The sequence below is a fragment of the Phaseolus vulgaris genome, chromosome 1 (assembly GCF_051622355.1).
Source record: "Phaseolus vulgaris cultivar YP4 chromosome 1, ASM5162235v1, whole genome shotgun sequence".
Classification (NCBI taxonomy): Eukaryota; Viridiplantae; Streptophyta; class Magnoliopsida; order Fabales; family Fabaceae; genus Phaseolus; species Phaseolus vulgaris.
Window position 1 is genome coordinate 44335363 of NC_143498.1, and position 18800 is coordinate 44354162.

The window sequence follows — 18800 nt, forward strand, 5'->3', positions numbered from 1 at the left end:
TTTTGTAATGGTCATTCAGGTGTTCATTAATGAATGTGAAATCTCACGTTTGTCGAGGGTCGAACACCCCCGAACTCAATACCAACATGTATAAATTGTCGAGGGTTGAACACCCTCAGACTCAATACCAACACATATCAATTGTCGAGGGTCGAACACCCCCGGACTCAATACCAAAACGATTATTCTATTATAACCTAACAACTAACATTTTATAAATTAATAATAAATATAAATTATAATAAATACTAAATATACAAATTAAAAATCATTAAATTAATTATAAATACTAAATAATATAAATCTATTTACAATCTAACAATTTAATAATTCTATTAACAACTAACATAATATAAATATAAATTAAAAATAATTATAAATTATAATAAATACAAAATATACAAATTAATAACACTAAAAAGATATTAAAAAAAAAATTAAAAACACCACCAACCTTGTGCGTGAAGGTAGAACGATGGTGAAGGGCAACGACGGCTAGCAGCGGCAAAGAAACAAGTGGTGACACCACAAAACCAATGAAAACAATTGTGGTAGCCAATGAAACAGTAATGACAACAAAGAAAACTTTCACCAATGGAGGAGAGAAACCAATAAGCAATGGAGGAGAATGGAATGAGTGAATGTTAAGGAGAAATAACTTATAATGAGTGAATGTCTCAACGGAGATGAAGAAGAAGCAGAGAGCACGAGAGTAAGACAAAGTGTAAACAAAGACAAACGAAAAACGAAAGCATAAGTGACGCGCTTCAAATTAGGATAATAAAAATGACTCTAAAACAATGGTTCTTAGGTAAAACCTCCATTTTATACCAAAGTTGCTTGGTCAAAAATGGCGGTTTCACCTATAATCGTCATTTTATACTCGTTTTAATTTAAAAAATACCACCACATTTTGATGGACAATGTTTAGCATTAAAAACGTTGTAAATTTAGTATCGTAAATAGACCTTTTTGCATCACTAATAAATTTATCACACAGAAGGTGGTTGCTGTTTATTGATTTTGTTGTGGTTCATGATAATAATTACAAATAATACATAATATATTTATCAATAAAATAATATATAAATTATTCAAATCAAGTAGTATAAAATTAATAACCAATTTAAATAATTGGTTATTTATTTCATAAGATAAAAATTTATTTTAACTAACTAAATAAATAAAAGAAGTAAAGATAATTTAAACGAAATGTAAAAGGTAACATTTACGTTAATTTTATAAAAAAATGAAAAATCAATGATGAATACATGTCTTAAAAGTAAATTTAGGAATATTAATTAGTTGATTTGTTCCAATTTATAAAATACTTTTAATTTAAAAAAAAGGCTATAATTTTTTTATATGAACATGCTTTGATGTGACATATTTTCACGAAAAAAATTATGTAAATAATATGATAAAGTTTAATGATGGAGTATAAAAAGATAAACAATGACTCTACATATGCTATTTATTATAAATTTAATTAAAAATTATGGTGACGACTTTCTTAACTTTTAATTCCATAATATAAGCTACTTGTCTCTTTAAGGTCGCGAACATGTTGGGAAAGTGAAAAAAAAAAAACAGAAACCATCCTTTCAAAAGGAGGCAGAAAGAAAAGACCACCAACAATGTACCAAACAAAAAAGAGCCACTAATAATAAGTGTACCAAATTAAAAACAACAAGTCTAGTGATACAAGATCTAGTAGTTTCTAGAAGTTTCACCAGATTTGTTTCCATAATATTGAATAGATTTTTCTTGCTACGTGTCGTGATGATATTTCATCCACATCAAATTCACAGTATAATAATCCTGACATAGTTGAAGAACAAGAACTAAGAACCATAGCTTCCTTCTTTTTTTAATTGTAAGAAAGTAACATGTATCCAAGAAGGTGAGAGGATGCATATATTATAATATAATAATGTGTTAAAAGGGGTGATATTGTGAGTGAGTGGCTTAATAAGATTAAAAAAATGCAAGTTGAAGATATGATTGTGGGAACTGGATTTTCTGCATGGCTGACTCACTCTCACAATCCAAGGATATAGATTGGAGTAGAGTGTTGGTGGTGTGTCACCAAATTGTCATTAACTAGTTGCATATTTTGACTATGTTCTTTTTTGTTAATTATATTATTATTATAAAATACATAATTCTTTAAAAAAAAAAATACTTCATATATATAACTTGGTCAATTATATTTTTTACTTATAATATTTAAACTCAAAGACTCACTTTGAAAATGTAAATATTTTAATCCTTAAATTTCACAACTTGTGTATATTTTTAGTATTATAGGTACTTTTCGTCTTTTAAGATATCTAGATATTAGTTCTTTATTTATTTTTTTCATATATGGGATTACGGGTGCTGAGTTTCATATACCTATGTTCTGTTTCTTGATTCTGCTGTTACGACCAACTAGAGATGGTGGTAAATTTGAGCAGATCTATTTTAGGCACAAATAATCTGACTAATAAAGAAAACAAAGTACAATTTAATTTGGAGTCATCAAACTTTTGTAGTTCAAATACACATAAATAAAACATCAAATACATAATAATAAAATAAATAAACAAATAATAATAATAATGATCTAGCTAACATGTTAAGAAGTGGGTTCTAATCTCTAGCCGATATGGGATCTCCAACACACCCCTCACGTCGAGGCTACCGTGCGTGGAGATATATGCTATGGGTGGTCTGATAAATACTCGTTAGGATAAACTCAAAATGACTCTGATATCATGTTAAGAAGTGAGCTTTAAGCTTAACTCAACTTAATAAAACTGACTTAATGAGGTATGAAAGACTCTAATCTCTAATCGACGTGGATCTCCAACATAAAATATGTGCAGTACATGACATTTATTTTATTTGATATTTTAATCATAAAAGCTAGTTGTTTTTACGCTAAATAAAATATTAATGTTTCAAATATATAAACTCAGAAAATCAAAAAATTACATAAGGTGGTGAGAGAAATGAAAAAAAAAAGTTTTATTAAATAAAAAATTATTAAAAAGTTGGCATATGTATATGTAAAGAGGAATAATTGGTATATTTTATAACAAGTTATTTATGGATGAACAAGTAACTGATATTTTCCGACCAAGAACTGATATTTTGGGTTGAAATTGAAAACCTAGGATTGGTTTGATCCACACTTTAAAATAATGGATTCAACAGGGGTTTTCTTAAAGGAGAAACAAAATATCCTTGTAAGAATTTGGGTGTAACCATTAAGGTCGGTTGAAAAAAGAAAAGAAAAAAAGTACAGAAACCATCGTTTCAAGGTGGGAGGAAGAGACCAATAATTCGTCTGCCAAAAACTTAAAATAAGATAGAAAAATAGTACATTCGAGAACATTGTAGAAGATTCATTGGGTTGATTTGAAGTATAAATAATTTATAATGCTACGTGCCACTAGGATAATCTGTGCACACCCAGCATCTGAAGAATATAAAATAGGAGTAAGAAGGGAGAAGCATTGCGCTCTAAACGAAACAAGTTCGTTTTTGAATGGGTCACAGAGAATCAAATATATTATTATAGTGAAGAAGGATATGCATATAAAAATACAGGTTGGAGGTTTTGGTGGTGAGGAAGGTTCTGGATTTGTGGTGTGCAAGCATGGGCTGGATCTGCATGGCTGATTCACTCACTCAGTGAGCCACTAAGATCGAGGGAATTGATATGGAGAAAGTGTGTGTGGTTTTAGTGGCGTGTCACACACTACTTTGCTTCTCAATAAATTCATTAATTAACACTCTTTTATTAATTAAATATTATCTTTACCTTTCTTCTTCTTAATGTGCTTTCTGCTTTCCAACTCCGTGGGCGAATATTTTGCTTTATCCATCTCAACATTCTGCCTTTTGTTTTTCGCTTTTTGTCTCTACAACATCTTCTCTCACACCACTTCTTTTCATCCTTATAAAAATAATACAAAATTTCTTATAACATAAAAACATCAATTACAAAAAAAAAAAAACAGAAGTCCTGTGCCACATGGTTCTAATTTAATTTTCTGAAACAATTTTAGGATCTGATCAAAATTGATTTAAATTATTATCACAATTATAAAAGCTGTAGTCACTAATATTATTATTACTTATACCATTAAAATTATTATTATTATTATATATTGATATTAATATTAGTATAAATAGTAGTATTAATATTTTATTATTACTATTAATACCAAAATTTTAGTATAAATTATTTAAAATTTATAATTAAAACATTAATAAGATACTAATTTAAAAATTATTTATCAATAATAAAAATTAATTTATATATTAATATTTTTTTAGTCTTTAAAATAGTATTTAATTTAATTCATATAATAATTAATTATTTCTTATTTTTAAAATTTATTTTTATTTAATAATTTTATTATAATATTATAATCGTTATTCTTATTATTTGAATGTGAAGACTCTTGATATAAATGGTTGAAAAAGAAATTGTGAATTTATAAGTCTTTAAAGTTAGGATTGAGTAATGAAAGAATCATTCTGTTTGTTAATTTCACTCTTTCAACTTCATTCAATTGATTATTGAATTATTTACTAGATTTAAATTTATCGATCACAAATTAAATCGAGTATAGCTATTCATCTTCATTTATGCGGTGAGTTAACTTTTGAATTCGTCAACCCACATTGGTTTGACCCGCCTAACTTGTCAATATTTTTGGTACTTTTTGAGAAGGGGTATCATGCTTTTAGAATTAAAATTTGTGATTGTTAATATTTTATATGAAACTTTATTTACATTAATTTCTTTATAGATTATTTGATTTATTAAAATATTATTGATATTTATTTTGTTTTGTTAGACATTAAACCTTGTTTGATTAAAATATTAAAGTTTGATTCAATTTCATTGTTGTTTCCTACGGTATTATCTACGGCCGAGAGGTTGACCGATTGGAAAATCGAAAAGTTGACCGAAAGGTAAAAATTAAATAAATAATAAATAAATAAATAGTTATTGTGGCAATGTCCATCTAAAGAACTCAAAACATAAAGGGTGTGTTTAAAGAAGATTGGGTGCAAAGAGTAAAAGTCCAACTAGGTTTTAAGCCCAATAAGAAAGTGCTATAAATAGGTGATCAACCCAAGAGGTAAGGGATGAATTTAAATTAACTAGTACCAATTATGACTTTGGCATTAGAGCATCTTTCAGGTACACACCCATCTGTGAGAGGAGATCGAGACCAAGAACCGAGAGATGTAGTTGACCTAGCCCAGAGAAGTGAGAGTCTAAAGGTCATATCCAAGTCTAAGCCGAAAGCCCAGACTGAGAGCTTGCACCGAGAAGTCAACAGCCTTAGAAGAAAGAAGATTGTTTCTAGGCCCTTGCAAAAACACTTACATTTTTATTGTTCAAAAAAATGATATAAAGGACTCCAATCAAATAAATAGGTCGAAAACAATAAAGTTGTAAAAAAAAGAAAGAGAAAATATTTAAAAAAAAGTATTAAAAATTGACGAATCATATAATGAGATGAATTACTAATTTCAACCATTATAACCTAGATGGATCAGCCTAATCTATCTTACTTTTAACAAGTAGCACTTGAATCGAGTCAAAATAAACTGAATTGATACCATTCTTATCCATATTTCATAAATAAATATAAAAAATAAGATTATAAGAGAAATAAAAAAAAGTTCATATAAATTGTAAAAGATAACTTAATAATGATCAAAACAAAAATTCAAACGCCATTTATTTAAAAAAATAATTTTTATATTTTTAAAGTAATATTTCTTAAAAGTAAAAAAAAAATCTTATATTATTAACATTAGTCATAAAATTTAATATTGAGAAAAATGTATTAAATTAATTAAGATTTTTTCGGTAGAAGAAAAAGAGAATAAGTTTGGAAAAAGAAAAAAAAGAGAAATAAAAAAGAGCGAGACATTGGTTATTTCTATTATATTTTTCTTAGCCGAACAATTTTTTTTTTATTCCATCCTTACATATTTAGATTAACTTTTTTTATATTTTACCTTTTTTCTCTGGTCAACCAATAGAAAGGGAGTTGAAAAGAGAATTAAACAATAAACATGTGATCGACTGTTACAAATGTTATAGTATATAAAATTATTTATTTTTAAATGGATAACTAGGATGACAGTATATGTGAAAAACTAAATTTGTTTATTCTTGGAGTGGTTTTTCTGCATCGAAACCCTCTCATAAATGATTTTTTCTAAAACAAACATATTCATAATTGAAATGTAAAAGTCGACATCAGTGTAACACTATACACAATTGTTTATTTTCTAATTTATACATATGACCATGTAAACAAGGTTTTATTGTTGAGAAAAAATTTTGCCACACAAAAAGTAAGCAGTGAGGTGACATTAGATTTTTATGTACGGAAATACTAAGCAAAGGTTTTTTGTCGGATTTAGTGGCAGAGTTAAGCTTACCTCCCTGGGACCAATAAAAAATTTTAACACTAAAATTTAGTTCTGACAAGAAAGAAATAAGGTGTTTTTTGATCCATCTGCTTCGCAAAATCCTTTCCATAAGTTGTTTGTGGTTTTGAAGCTTGTAGTTTTAATGAACCAACCAAGTGGGTTCTCACATATGTTAGGATCATATATTATAAAAATATCAATATTCCAATGAAAACCACTCTTTCAATGCCAACTTGTGAATCCCGCAGCATTAAAAAACCAGACATCCCCACCACCACGCTCTTCTGCTTCCCTCTGTAACTTCCAGAACTTTCCCACCCACTTTCTCTCTCTCCCTCTCTCGTCCACTTGCTATTTCCGGAAAATGGTGAATAAAACAAACCCTATTGCTTCCAACAACAACTCTAGAATCTTCTAATTAAATCTCCTTTTATTTAATTTCATATATAATATATTTTCTCCACTCTTAATCTCTCTCTCCCTACATAAACCCTCAAAACACTTCATCACCTTTCTTCCTAGATAGGTATGTATGTGTTATCACAAACAAACACTATCCTGTTTTTAACTGCTCAAACGACTTTCCAAACAAGGAAACAGAGTCCTCTGCATTCTTGCTTCACAAACCAAACTCCAAACCTTCACTTTTCTCTCCTTTCTAACTCAAACAAACCCCTTTCCCTCAATTTCAGTTACACTCGGATTACGCTGCTGCACTATATCCGCTTTCTCTCTTCTTCTTCTTCTTCTTCTTCTTTATTTGCTTCTTTCATTCTCCTCTGTTTCCATGTATTTTTCACTCCTATTTTTCTACTCTGCTTCATGTCAAATTCATCCTTAGTTTCTACATGTCAACAAACCTAACAAACATTAACTTGAAGCCAAGAGCGAATTGAATTAACATATAGGGACTTTAACAAATCGAATTTGTTTATTTTTCAAAATGAACTATTTGTACCCTGTGAAAGAAGAGTACTCGGAATCGCCACCACCATCATCACCAACGTCTCAAACAGGAGCTGATGAGTCAACAATGGTTCCTCTTCCGAGGCCAATGGAGAGGCTTCACGAAGTAGGGCCACCCCCATTTCTGACCAAGACTTATGATGCAGTGGAGAACCCCACCACTAGCCACATAGTTTCATGGAGCAGAGGCGGTGCCAGCTTTGTGGTTTGGGATCCTCACGCTTTCTCCAGAGACCTTCTCCCTCGATACTTCAAGCACAACAATTTCTCCAGTTTTGTACGGCAACTAAACACTTACGTAAGTCTTCTGTTTACCACAATCTTCTTCACTCGTTTCCTTCCACTTTTATGGGATTAACGTTTCTTCCACTTTTATGGGATTGACGTTTCTTCCAGTTTGATTGATGGATTAACGTTCCACAAAACTTCAAGTGCAGTTTCAATAGTGTTTTCATGGTGTTCTCTTTTTAGAATTGTGTTTCTATATTTGATGAAAACTTCTTGTATGCGAATTAACTGAGTAAAATTTCCAATTCTCATTGGAAAACTGTACAAGAAATATCTATGAAACTGTATACTGAATAGATAAGTAATAATCCAATTAAGTAACAATCTCTTTTTTTTCTTCTAGCTTTTTGTAGTGGAATATAATTTCACTGTTCTATAATTTTAAATTTTGTTTCTTCTTAGTCACAGCGGTAAGTTTTCATATTTTTTTATTATTAAAACTGACTACAAAATTTATTATATGGTACTGTAGTATTTAAATATTCAAAGTCACATGTAGCCTAGTGGGTTTCTTTCTAGATTTCTAGATCTCTCTATTCTCCTCTCTCATTTATTCCTGCTGTGGCCTGCCGTAGTGGTACAGTTTGGAATCAAGCTCTCTCAATTTGATCATTTTCTATCATAATAACTACAGCAGTTATGGTTTCAATTTATTGAGTATGTTGATTTTGGGTACTAAATATGGGGTTAAATTTCATAGGGCTTTAGAAAAATTGATCCCGATAAGTGGGAGTTTGCAAACGAAGGATTCCTGAGAGGGCACAGGCACCTTTTGGCAAACATAAGGAGAAGAAAGCAACCTTCTCAGCCTTCTACTCAACAAGGACAAGGTCACTGTGTTGAAGTTGGCCATTTTGGACTTGATGAGGAGGTTGATCGTTTGAAGCGTGACAAGCACGTGTTAATGATGGAGCTTGTGAAGCTGAGACAGCAGCAGCTGAATACCAGATCACACCTTGAGGAAATGGAGGAGAGGCTACGAGGGACAGAAATTAAGCAGCAACAGATGATGGCCTTCTTGGCTAGAGCTTTGAAGAACCCCACCTTCATCCAGCAGCTACTCCAGCAGAAAGAGAAGAGGAAGGAGCTTGAAGAGGCCATCTCAAAGAAGAGGAGAAGACCAATTGAGCAAGGACCAAGAGGGGTTGGAGAATCAAGCATTGGAAGGGAAGGAATAAGCAGTGTTAAAGTGGAGTCCCAAGTGTTTGGGGAATATGGATTTGGAGTCTCAGAGTTGGAAGTTCTGGCTTTGGAGATGCAAGGTTATGGTAGGGGAAAAAGGGAACAAGAAGAAGAGCCTGAGGCACTAGAATCACAAGAGAGATTGGAGAAAGAGCTCGATGAAGGTTTTTGGGAAGAACTGTTCAGTGAGGGTTTTGAGGGTGAATTACATATTCCAACTTCACCAGACCAAGATGAGGAAGAAGATGTCAATGTGTTAGCCAATCGCTTTGGTTACTTAGGGTCAAGTCCTAGATGAACCACATAGAGTCATGATCAGTAAACTTGAATGGGCTCACTAGGTTCAAGTAGTGAGTTTTGATTAATAGGAAGCACTCATATGGTGGAGGGCATCCCATTTGGCAGGATATATCTGGAAATGATTTACTTTTTGGTGTTTCTAACCCCCATTATATGATCATGTCCTTTTGTAGCACTTGGTAGAACCTCAAATTTTCTCACTTTTCGATCTCTATGTTTGATTAGGTAAGTTGCAGCTGTTGATTGGACAAGAATCTGTGGTAGTGAACGTTATTTACTCAAGGTTCAGTTTTATGTTTTTTCTTCTTTTTAACCACTGAAACCCCACTTTGTAATGCATGTATAGCAAACCAGCTAGTGTTTGCATCTTTGTTGTTTTGATAATATTACCTGAACAATTGTAGATTATTCAGAAGCTGTAGAATGGATACGAAGTAGCTGATCTCCAAGAATCATAACTGATTGTTGCTTTTGAACCAAGATCCAGTTGGTGGTTAACCTTGTCGGTTTGATTTTTTCCCCTTCCTATACTTTTTCATTGCGTGGGCTTGGTCATGTGGCTAGAAATAAAACGAGGCCACACGACGAATTTCATGATGTTACAATATGGACAATTTTGTTAGGTATCTTCATGCTTTCAAGATTCCGTTCACGTTTAAACCTTAAAAACAAAGAAACAAACACCATATATGTGGGGCTCTCTCTCATGTCTCAAGGCGAAACGTGTCGAGAGTCTAGGGCATAATCAAATAGTGAAAAATGATAATGTTTAGCTCTAGTTGATGTATCGGCAAACCTTCAGATTCTTGTCCCAGTCTCCTCTTTACTCCTGCTAGGTTACTCAATCACAGGGCTCCAAATGTCAATTAGTAACCTTAGAATGCAACGTTTTTTCCCTCTTTCTGTTTCAGTATAGTCATTGAGAGGTTAACACATGTCAAATGCTAACATTACACTTTTATATATAATTTACTATTTGTTGAGTCATATTTCATTCCAACAACTATATATAGTAAACTGACTCAGGTTGATTATTGTAAAGAGTTGCTTCTTTTAAAGTTAGGATAAAACTAGAAATTCAATCGTTAATGACAAAATTAATATACGAGGATGGAATTACTCAGTTTACTATCTGAAGTGGGTTGTTCACTTAAAAAAAAAAGTTGCATCCTTAAAGGAAATATAAGATTTTAGTTAACAATAGATGTTACAAAGAAAAGTATATATATATATATATATATATATATATATATATATATTTATCAATCTAGAATGCATTACAAACGCTTACAAAATTAACATGCAAAAGTTGAAATGTGAATAGGAGTATAGGCTGGTTAGTTAACATGCATTATTTTACCTTTTGATATCATTTTTAAAAGTTGTAATGTAAGCCATTGCCTCATTCATAATGGTTAGCCATTAATTTTTAGAGCATATAACGTGGGTTGTCTTCTATTAACATGGGCAACGGATTTTGATGATGATTATATGTGGCGGGAGTAATGGAAATTATGTATAATGTTAAGTAGGTTACTGAGTATTTATGTATAACCATACATTTTTTACATTCAATTCAATTGAGTCCTGAACTAAGTCATCTATAAGAGATATAATATTATCTTCAATCCAAAAGTTTAAGACAATAAATTTATAAGTCTTTCTTTTTATACATTGTTTATCTTACCCATTTGCATTAACACTTAAGTAGGTTGTTATATTAACACTAGAAATTGTTTATACATATAAGGTTATCTATATATAAAATCTAAATCAAGAGAATAAAAGAAATTATTAAAAAACTATATTAAATGGTTTGTCACACTCCTACACAATCTCTAGTAGACAATTTTATTTTATACTCCTTGTCATCAAACGGTCTAATAGTCTAGTCTAGTTGAACTCTTCAACAAATATTCCATTATATATGATTTAGAATTAATCATAACACATGGTATTAAATTAATAAGAATGAGATGTATTTGTGAAAGTTGATATAATTTTATCCTTTTATACCATTGTCCTTTATAAAAATATATTTTAAACATGATAAATTGAACATATATTTTAGAAAATTGTATATATACTTCAAATTACTTTTAAAAGTTTGAGATGCTTATGTAATGCGTGACTCAAATTAGCAATTACGAAGAAGATTGATGATTTTGTAAAAAGGATTTATTTCTTTAAAGTAAACTAAATTTTAACAGATAAAAATGCAAAATTGCAATCTCTAATTAAAAAATACCTATTGGTATTATTAGAAATGTGCCAGTGACATGTGATAGAATCTTATTAAGAATATGTCTTAATAATTTTTTTTAAAAAAACTATCTATAAATTAAAGTTATTTTATAGATAAGTTAATTCATGAAGTTTTTTTCATATTAACATTTTAAAAAACTGATTTTTAACTTAGGTATAAATGAATTTTAGTTTATAAATAAGTTACTTGTTCTTTCTTTCAAAAATGAGCAAGAAATTTTTAGCAAAGTAAACTCTAATTACATATCTTCTCATATTATTCTCTTATAAGGTGTTCAATACCACATAATTAATATATATGAAAGAACTTCCCATGCACTGATACTATTAAAAATTTACATTATTAACCAGTAAACAATTATGACAGAGGTAATGTTTAGAATATTTATTAAAAAAACCAAGAAATTTACTGTATATTAAGGTTTATGATTATGATTAGATAGCAATATAAAAAAACTCACTGTCGTCAACCTTTTTCCTTTCTAATCAGCATTGTTATTATTCTTTGGTGAAATTTTGATGACTGGCTGTTGATATTATGGTTTTTTTATTTAAAGTGGATCAATTTTATATTATTTTTACTTAAATGCGATTATTTAAAAAAAAATATGGATTAGAGTTAATATTGTATATGTGTCTACTTTAATACGAAGAAGTCGTATGATGGTGATATAATTTTTTGTTATATCATAGTTAAGTTGAAGGTAACACCACTTTAATTTTAAAGATGAACTTGTGGCAATTTTGGCAATTTAACACGGTTTTATTAATGATTTTTTTTTAGTAAAATTTTGTTTTTTTAATATGTTTTTTTAATTGATATGTCAAGTAGCTATGTCTAACATAAAAGTTTTTTATAAAAAAAAATATAATTTCTTTATAAATATATTTTTATTTTATTTACATTCATGAATATAAAATATAAAATATATATAATCTTATAGTTAATGTAGATAGTAGATAAATTTGGTGTAAATAGTAATATTTAATTAATTATTTAATTCTAATTTAAATAAATTGAAATTGTGTATTGAATGGTAATAAGTTATGTAATAATTTGATTTGTTTATTTTTATAAGTATGTAGGAGTTTTGTTTTATAAAGAATATTGTTTAATATTGTATAGTGTTTCATATTTAGGGTTACTAATTTTATGTAGAAAAATTGTAATTGTGAAAAAAAATTGTGCATTTTGAAAATAAGTAGGAGTAGATAGGATATGTTTTAGAAATGATGATAAGAAGAGATTTATTATAAATAGATAAAGTAGTAAAATTCATTACAAAATATAAAATGAAAGAAAGATTTGCATTGTAGTTTATTTATGGGAATTTTTTTTTTTTTAACAAACACTTATAATAATAGAATAATATTTTGAATTAAAAAGTAAAATAAAAAATAAAAATGAATAAAATATTAATTTATTGAAATGTGAACGGTATGTTTTTACTGTCAACATATCAGCATCCTATGAGAAAATATGTCACAAGGTGGTCTTCTTATTGGTCTTTGAGGTCTCTATGGAGGGTGAGCGTTGGACGGAGGTGGAGTTGGAAATTGATCATCATCAGTATCTCCGTCATTATCGATGCAAGAGACCCAAAATGAAGATTATTAGTCTACTTATATAAGTCAAAATTTGGTACCTAATCCGATAATTTATTGACACAAATAAGAAGTAACCAAATGGATGATCTAATTCCAAAAAAATGTTGATATTATGAAAGTAAATGTGACGTAACAGTTGTTCACAGAGACAAACTTCATAATAAAATTTAGTTCCAACTTTTCTTATTAATTTCCTCATATATTTTTTTACCTATATATTTATACCTTTATTTTATGATAAAATGCAACATAAATTAACAAACAAAAATTATTGCATATAACTCCATAAAACTAAAACCTATTTCTAATTTGTATGTTGAATGTAATCACCCTCTTCATAACAATTTTTCTAAACACATTTTATTATCTTTATAATTTTATTAAAATTATCTTTTTTCTTCAATTATGAAAATAATACTTTTACACCAAATTTATCTACTATTTATATTAATTAATATTATATATTAATATTTTTTATTTAAAATACTATATAAATAAAATAAAAACATGAATTTACACATAAATCATGTTACATTTATATAACTTTACTTTTAATAAAAAAAATTATTAATCAAAATTATGTTAGATTGTCACGAATTTATATTAACATTAAACTTGTGTCTAATACGATTTGTATGATATAATAAAAATTATATCATTGTTATACAGTTTATTCATATTAAAGTCATGACACGTTGTCATGACTAATCAATATTTAATTTTGTTTAAATAACTCCATTTTAATAAAAACGGAGTAAACTTTTTAATAAAAAAAAAACTGACATTATTCTCACTCCATCTAAATTTTGCGCACTGAAATTGGATCCCTCTGGGAGAATAAAACTAAAAATGTAAAGTATTCATGATGTTCTCCATTTGTGGAGAAAATTGAATATGCAGAGTGCAGAACAGTGGATCAGAGTGATATGTGACAGAAGAATTAAATAAATTGAGAATAAAAACTGGACCATATTATAAGAACATGTATGAATATCTAGGCTTGTACTACTATGAATACCACACAATTTTCTGTAGTGGTGGATTCGTTAGTACGTAGTAATGATACTGAATGGACTGGTTCACACGTTCGAATGACACAATTCATACAACCGAGGAATCACATAACGATGCAAACATTTACCTAAACTAGATGATATTACATATATTTATGCTTCGACTCGTATGAAAGCACGTGGCTTTTCGTTTTTGATGCTATATCTTCGTGTATGTGTTCAAGATTGCTTTTCTTGTCGTTTTTGTTCTGCATTTGGGTCGAACAAGTACATGCCTGGCAGAGACAAAAGAAAACCACATAATTTGTGAACAACATTATAAAAAAATCAAAAGAAAAACGTATTTCTTTCTACTTAGGCCATCACAAAAGAACCAAGAAAAGATATTGGAAATTCCTTAGAATTCAACCCATTAATTCTGCCTTTTTCATAAGAAAGAAAGCCCAAATTTTAGTAGGCTCCAATCCAACCCACCTCCCAAAAAGGGCATGTTGTAATTACTCACAAGAAAAAAAAATATTTAATTAATTTTTTAATCTCTATAAATGAATCTCTTTTATTTTGTATTATGAATATATTTTTGTGTTTCTCTACACCACTTTCCTCACTGTTTTTATCTCTTTTCCATCCCATTTCTTTCATGTTAGGTCATCATTAAAAAATATTTGTTTAATATTTGTTAGGTCATCACTGTTTTTTATATGCTACAAGAAAATTATTATTATTTAATAGAAACCAATTTTAAAAACAAAAAATAATTAGTTGTTATATTGACTAAATTAGAAACTAAAAAAATAATTAGTTGTTATATTGACTAAATTAGAAACTATTTTAGAGATTAAAAAAAATTTGATTTTTAAATTAGTTTCTATTATTGCTAAATAGTTTTTAAATTGGTATCTAATTAACGACCAAAGTTTTTTACTATCAAATTTAGAATCTAAATAATTGGTAATTAAAACTTTGGTAACTAATTAGATACCAATTTAGAAACTATTTATTAATAATAGAAAGTAATTTAGAAACCAAAATTTTTTTAGTCTATAAAATGGTTTATAACTTAGTCACTATAACAACTAATTATTTTGGTCTCTAAAATTGGTTTCTATTTAATAATTTTCTTGTAGTGATATATAACTCTTTGAGTAATGATACATTGACAACCTTAATATTTTATACAACTACATTACAACTCTCTATACTATTATTTTAATATTTTTTATATCATTCAATTATAAATTTATTCTTTATTATATATATATATATTTTAAATTCATCACATTAAGAATTGCACAGAACACCTGGTGAAACTATCATTTTCCAAACTCTTTTATACATCATTACTTTATTCGGATTTGAGGTGGGTTGTTTTGGATTATGGTGTTTGAATTAGGGGTGGCAAAGCGGGTCAGCCCGCCCCGCATTGGCCTGTCCCGCGCTTAGCCCGCAAAAATGCGGAACGGGCCAACCCGCCCCTCAAAGTTATTGTGGGCTAGAATTCCCGATCCGCCCCGCATAAGAGTTGACCCGCAGGTTTGCGGGCCAGTCAGCGTTTTTTTTTTTTTTTACATTTTGTTCTTAAAAAATTGTCAAATTAAACCTATATATTTGTTACTATCAAACCTAAAAAAAAAATTCTTCCTTTTCAAACATCAAAACATTAAACATTAAGATAAATATCAAATATCATTATTCTTCCACTTCCAAAACATTAAAAATACCTAATTCCAAAACATTAAAACATAAACATAAACATTAATTCAAAAACATTAAACATAAACATTATTGATATTCTTCCATTTCAATAACATTGGATGTCGCCTTAGAAAAACTTTCATCCAATTTTTTTTCTTGTGGGTTAGCGGGCCAGCCCGCCCCGCCCCGCTGCTGGCCCACGCGGACTACGGGCTAATGCGGGGCGGGCTAATGCGGGTTGAAAAGGTCAGCCCGCCCCGCTTTTTTTACCAGCGGGCCGTGGGTAGGCCCGCACGGCCCGCCCCGCTTTGTCATCCCTAGTTTGAATTGCTGAAAAATATATATAGAGAAGTCGAGAGACACAATCTGGTTTTCCCTTACACAAGAGCATGCGTTCTAATATGTTTGTAGTTTTAAGATTACTAGTATGTTTAGCTTTTGGTGTAAGTGTCTCGATCTTTTTTATGAATAATAAAAAATAGTATGAAATATTTAAGAGATATTTTAACTCTGTAATAAAAAATAATATGAAGTATTTAAGAGATATTCAATTCGGTAGAAAAGAATTATAGATAGTAATTTAAAAAAAAAATATCATAGTACATATACCCGTATGGATCATATAATTTAAATAAACATTAATCCAAAGAACTAAATTGTTCGAATAATAAATCTAATATAAGTCAAACATAAATGTTCTTACAACAAGGATAACACTCAAGTAAGTTGACAATATCACATTCTTCCACTGATCTTTAGGTTTTGGGCTTCTCTCCAGGCTGGGCTTTCGGCTTCTCTCCAGGTAGGGCTCTCGGCTTCTCTCCAGGTATAACTCTCGGCTTCTCTCTAGGTAGGACTCTCGACTTCTTCTCTTCACAGATGAGTGTGTGTACTTACAAGGTGCTCCAATGCCAAAATCAGAAATAGTTTTATGCTCATCAGATAAAATTTATCCTTACTTATCTCTTGCCTTGATATTCTATTTATAGGGTTTTGTTATTGGACTTATATCTTATTTGGATCTTTCTTTCTGCACCACTTTATTACTTTATACACACCCATTAATTTGGGCTCTTATTAAATTAGTTCTTATGTATATTTATTTTATTCTTTCATATGTACAATTCTCTGCATAACCTGTCAAATCAGTACAATAAACACTAGCGAAAGTTATACAAAAAAAAGAGTCCATCCACTAAGAAAAAAACGAGAACATTAGATACAAGACATGTATTCGAAGTTCTTTTGCCATAAGCTTTCACACTGATTAGTTGGTCATTTCTTGATTTGCTATTATACTAAGCTCTCTTGTGTCTTCCACTCTCTGTTATCCATCTGACTGTCTGCTGAATATAGGGATGAAGCTTCCATGAGTACTGTGAGCCCATAGTGTATTAGTCTTTCCCTCACTCCCTTTTCTTCTTTTCCACAAAACAGTAAACAACTGACTAAGTAGAAGTCAAATACCAACACAGAGAATCAAGGGAAACACAACAGTGTATGTACATCAGAAGAAATGTGCCTCTTTACCTATGTACATTGCCTAATTTTTTCATCCAAGTCCAGGTATTAAGCTATTCTCGCACCATGTGGTGAGATTTTCACATCATAAAATGAGTACCATCATAGGAGTTTCTGGTGCATATTTGTTGTTGATTGATAGTATGTCTCGCATCCTATGTAAACACCCCTTGCCTTTGTTTTACAATCCACTGACTAACTATGTCAAAATGGCCTTCACAATTCAATCATCCAACTGCTTAAACTAATCTTGAATCAAGTGTTGCACCTACATCTTGAACTTGCTCAAATGTGTCAGTTTTGTATCACTGACAAACAATGGAATAGAAATGCATTTGTTCTTATATAATTAGCTCAATTTGCTGTTGTCTTACAAAATCCCTTCAATGTCTCTGTTGTGAAAATTTTGCATGCATCTTAAATATATGCATCTGTTGTGATCTCATTGTTGACTGATAAATCTCATCTCTGTTACCATACTACATAGCAACCCTTACGGTCCCCTACTGCGGGATTCTTATTAGATCGAACCAGTTGTGAAACTATAGATCATCCATCCATTTCTACACAAATTATTTGGACTGTTATTGCTTAATTATTTGTTGTATATTGTTAATTTTCATCTCATACCTGTGCATAAAAATGGAAGACGATAATTGTTTTTTTTAAATATACACCTAATGTTATTTTCTTGTATTTTAAGATCAATAATTAATTTTTAGAAAAAAAACATGTCATTTATGCTTTATTTGGATGTGCTGGGGTTGGAAAGGGAAGGAAATAATGAGAATGTGAAGTTGTTTGATTGTACGAGAAAGTGAGTAAATTTAATTGCAAGATGGTAGGGAAGTATATATAATTGGATTGATGTGATAAAATAATTATAAAACTATAATATAATAAATATTACTAGTAAGCTCTTGGGTTATTTTTTTAATAATATATGTAAATGTATTTAAATACCCCTTTAATTTTATTCATTCTTCGGCATAAAAAAAATGAAGAAATAGATTAGTTAAACTTTTTGAGAAATTGGAACCTAATTCGGTGGTATTTTTATATGTGTCTTATTTGTTTCGGATACAAGAATTAAATTTTAAATTGTAGAATTTGATTAATTTTTAGATATTTATACGGTATTTTTATTTTCACAACTAGAAAATCATTAAATAGAAAACAATTTTAGAGAAAAAAAATAATTAGTTGTTATATTAACTAAATTAAATATTATTTTATAGAATAAAAAAATTATTGATATATAAATTAGTTTATATTATTGATAAATAGTTTATAAATTGATATCTAATTAGCTACTAAAATTTTAGCTACCAATTATTTAAATTCTAAAGTTGGTAGCTAAAATCATGATAGCTAATTGGACAAAAATTTAGAAAATCATGATAGCTAATTGGACAAAAATTTAGAAACTATTTATTAATAATATGAATTAATTTAGATACGAATATTTTTTTTAAGTTTTAAAATAGTATTTAATTTAATTAATAT

The 18800-nt window shown here is 29.3% G+C and overlaps 1 protein-coding gene across 3 annotated transcripts; it reads left to right on the forward strand.

Moving 5' to 3' along the window:
- Positions 1–6920: 6920 nt before the first annotated feature.
- On the forward strand, positions 6921–10179 carry LOC137814239 (heat stress transcription factor A-7a). Of its 3 annotated transcripts, none has more exons than XR_016521399.1 (3): positions 6921–7720; positions 8411–9475; positions 9597–10179. XR_016521399.1 is itself a non-coding variant. In XM_090303199.1 (2 exons), the coding sequence occupies exons 1-2, from the start codon at positions 7400–7402 to the stop codon at positions 9188–9190; spliced, it is 1101 nt and encodes a 366-aa protein (XP_090159325.1). In that variant the 5' UTR covers positions 6921–7399; the 3' UTR covers positions 9191–9690. The 3 variants fall into 3 exon arrangements, 1 of the variants encoding a protein (XP_090159325.1); XR_016521400.1 differs by having other exon boundaries at positions 7587–7720; positions 9418–9475; XM_090303199.1 differs by having other exon boundaries at positions 8411–9690.
- The last annotated feature ends 8621 nt before the right edge of the window (positions 10180–18800 follow it).

Bases quoted from the DNA above. Each gene is read 5' to 3' on its own strand.
- LOC137814239 (XM_090303199.1), top strand. From the start codon at position 7,400: ATGAACTATTTGTACCCTGTGAAAGAAGAGTACTCGGAATCGCCACCA. The intron at 7,721-8,410 runs GTAAGTCTTCTG...TAAATTTCATAG, and splicing joins TACGGCAACTAAACACTTAC to GGCTTTAGAAAAATTGATCC.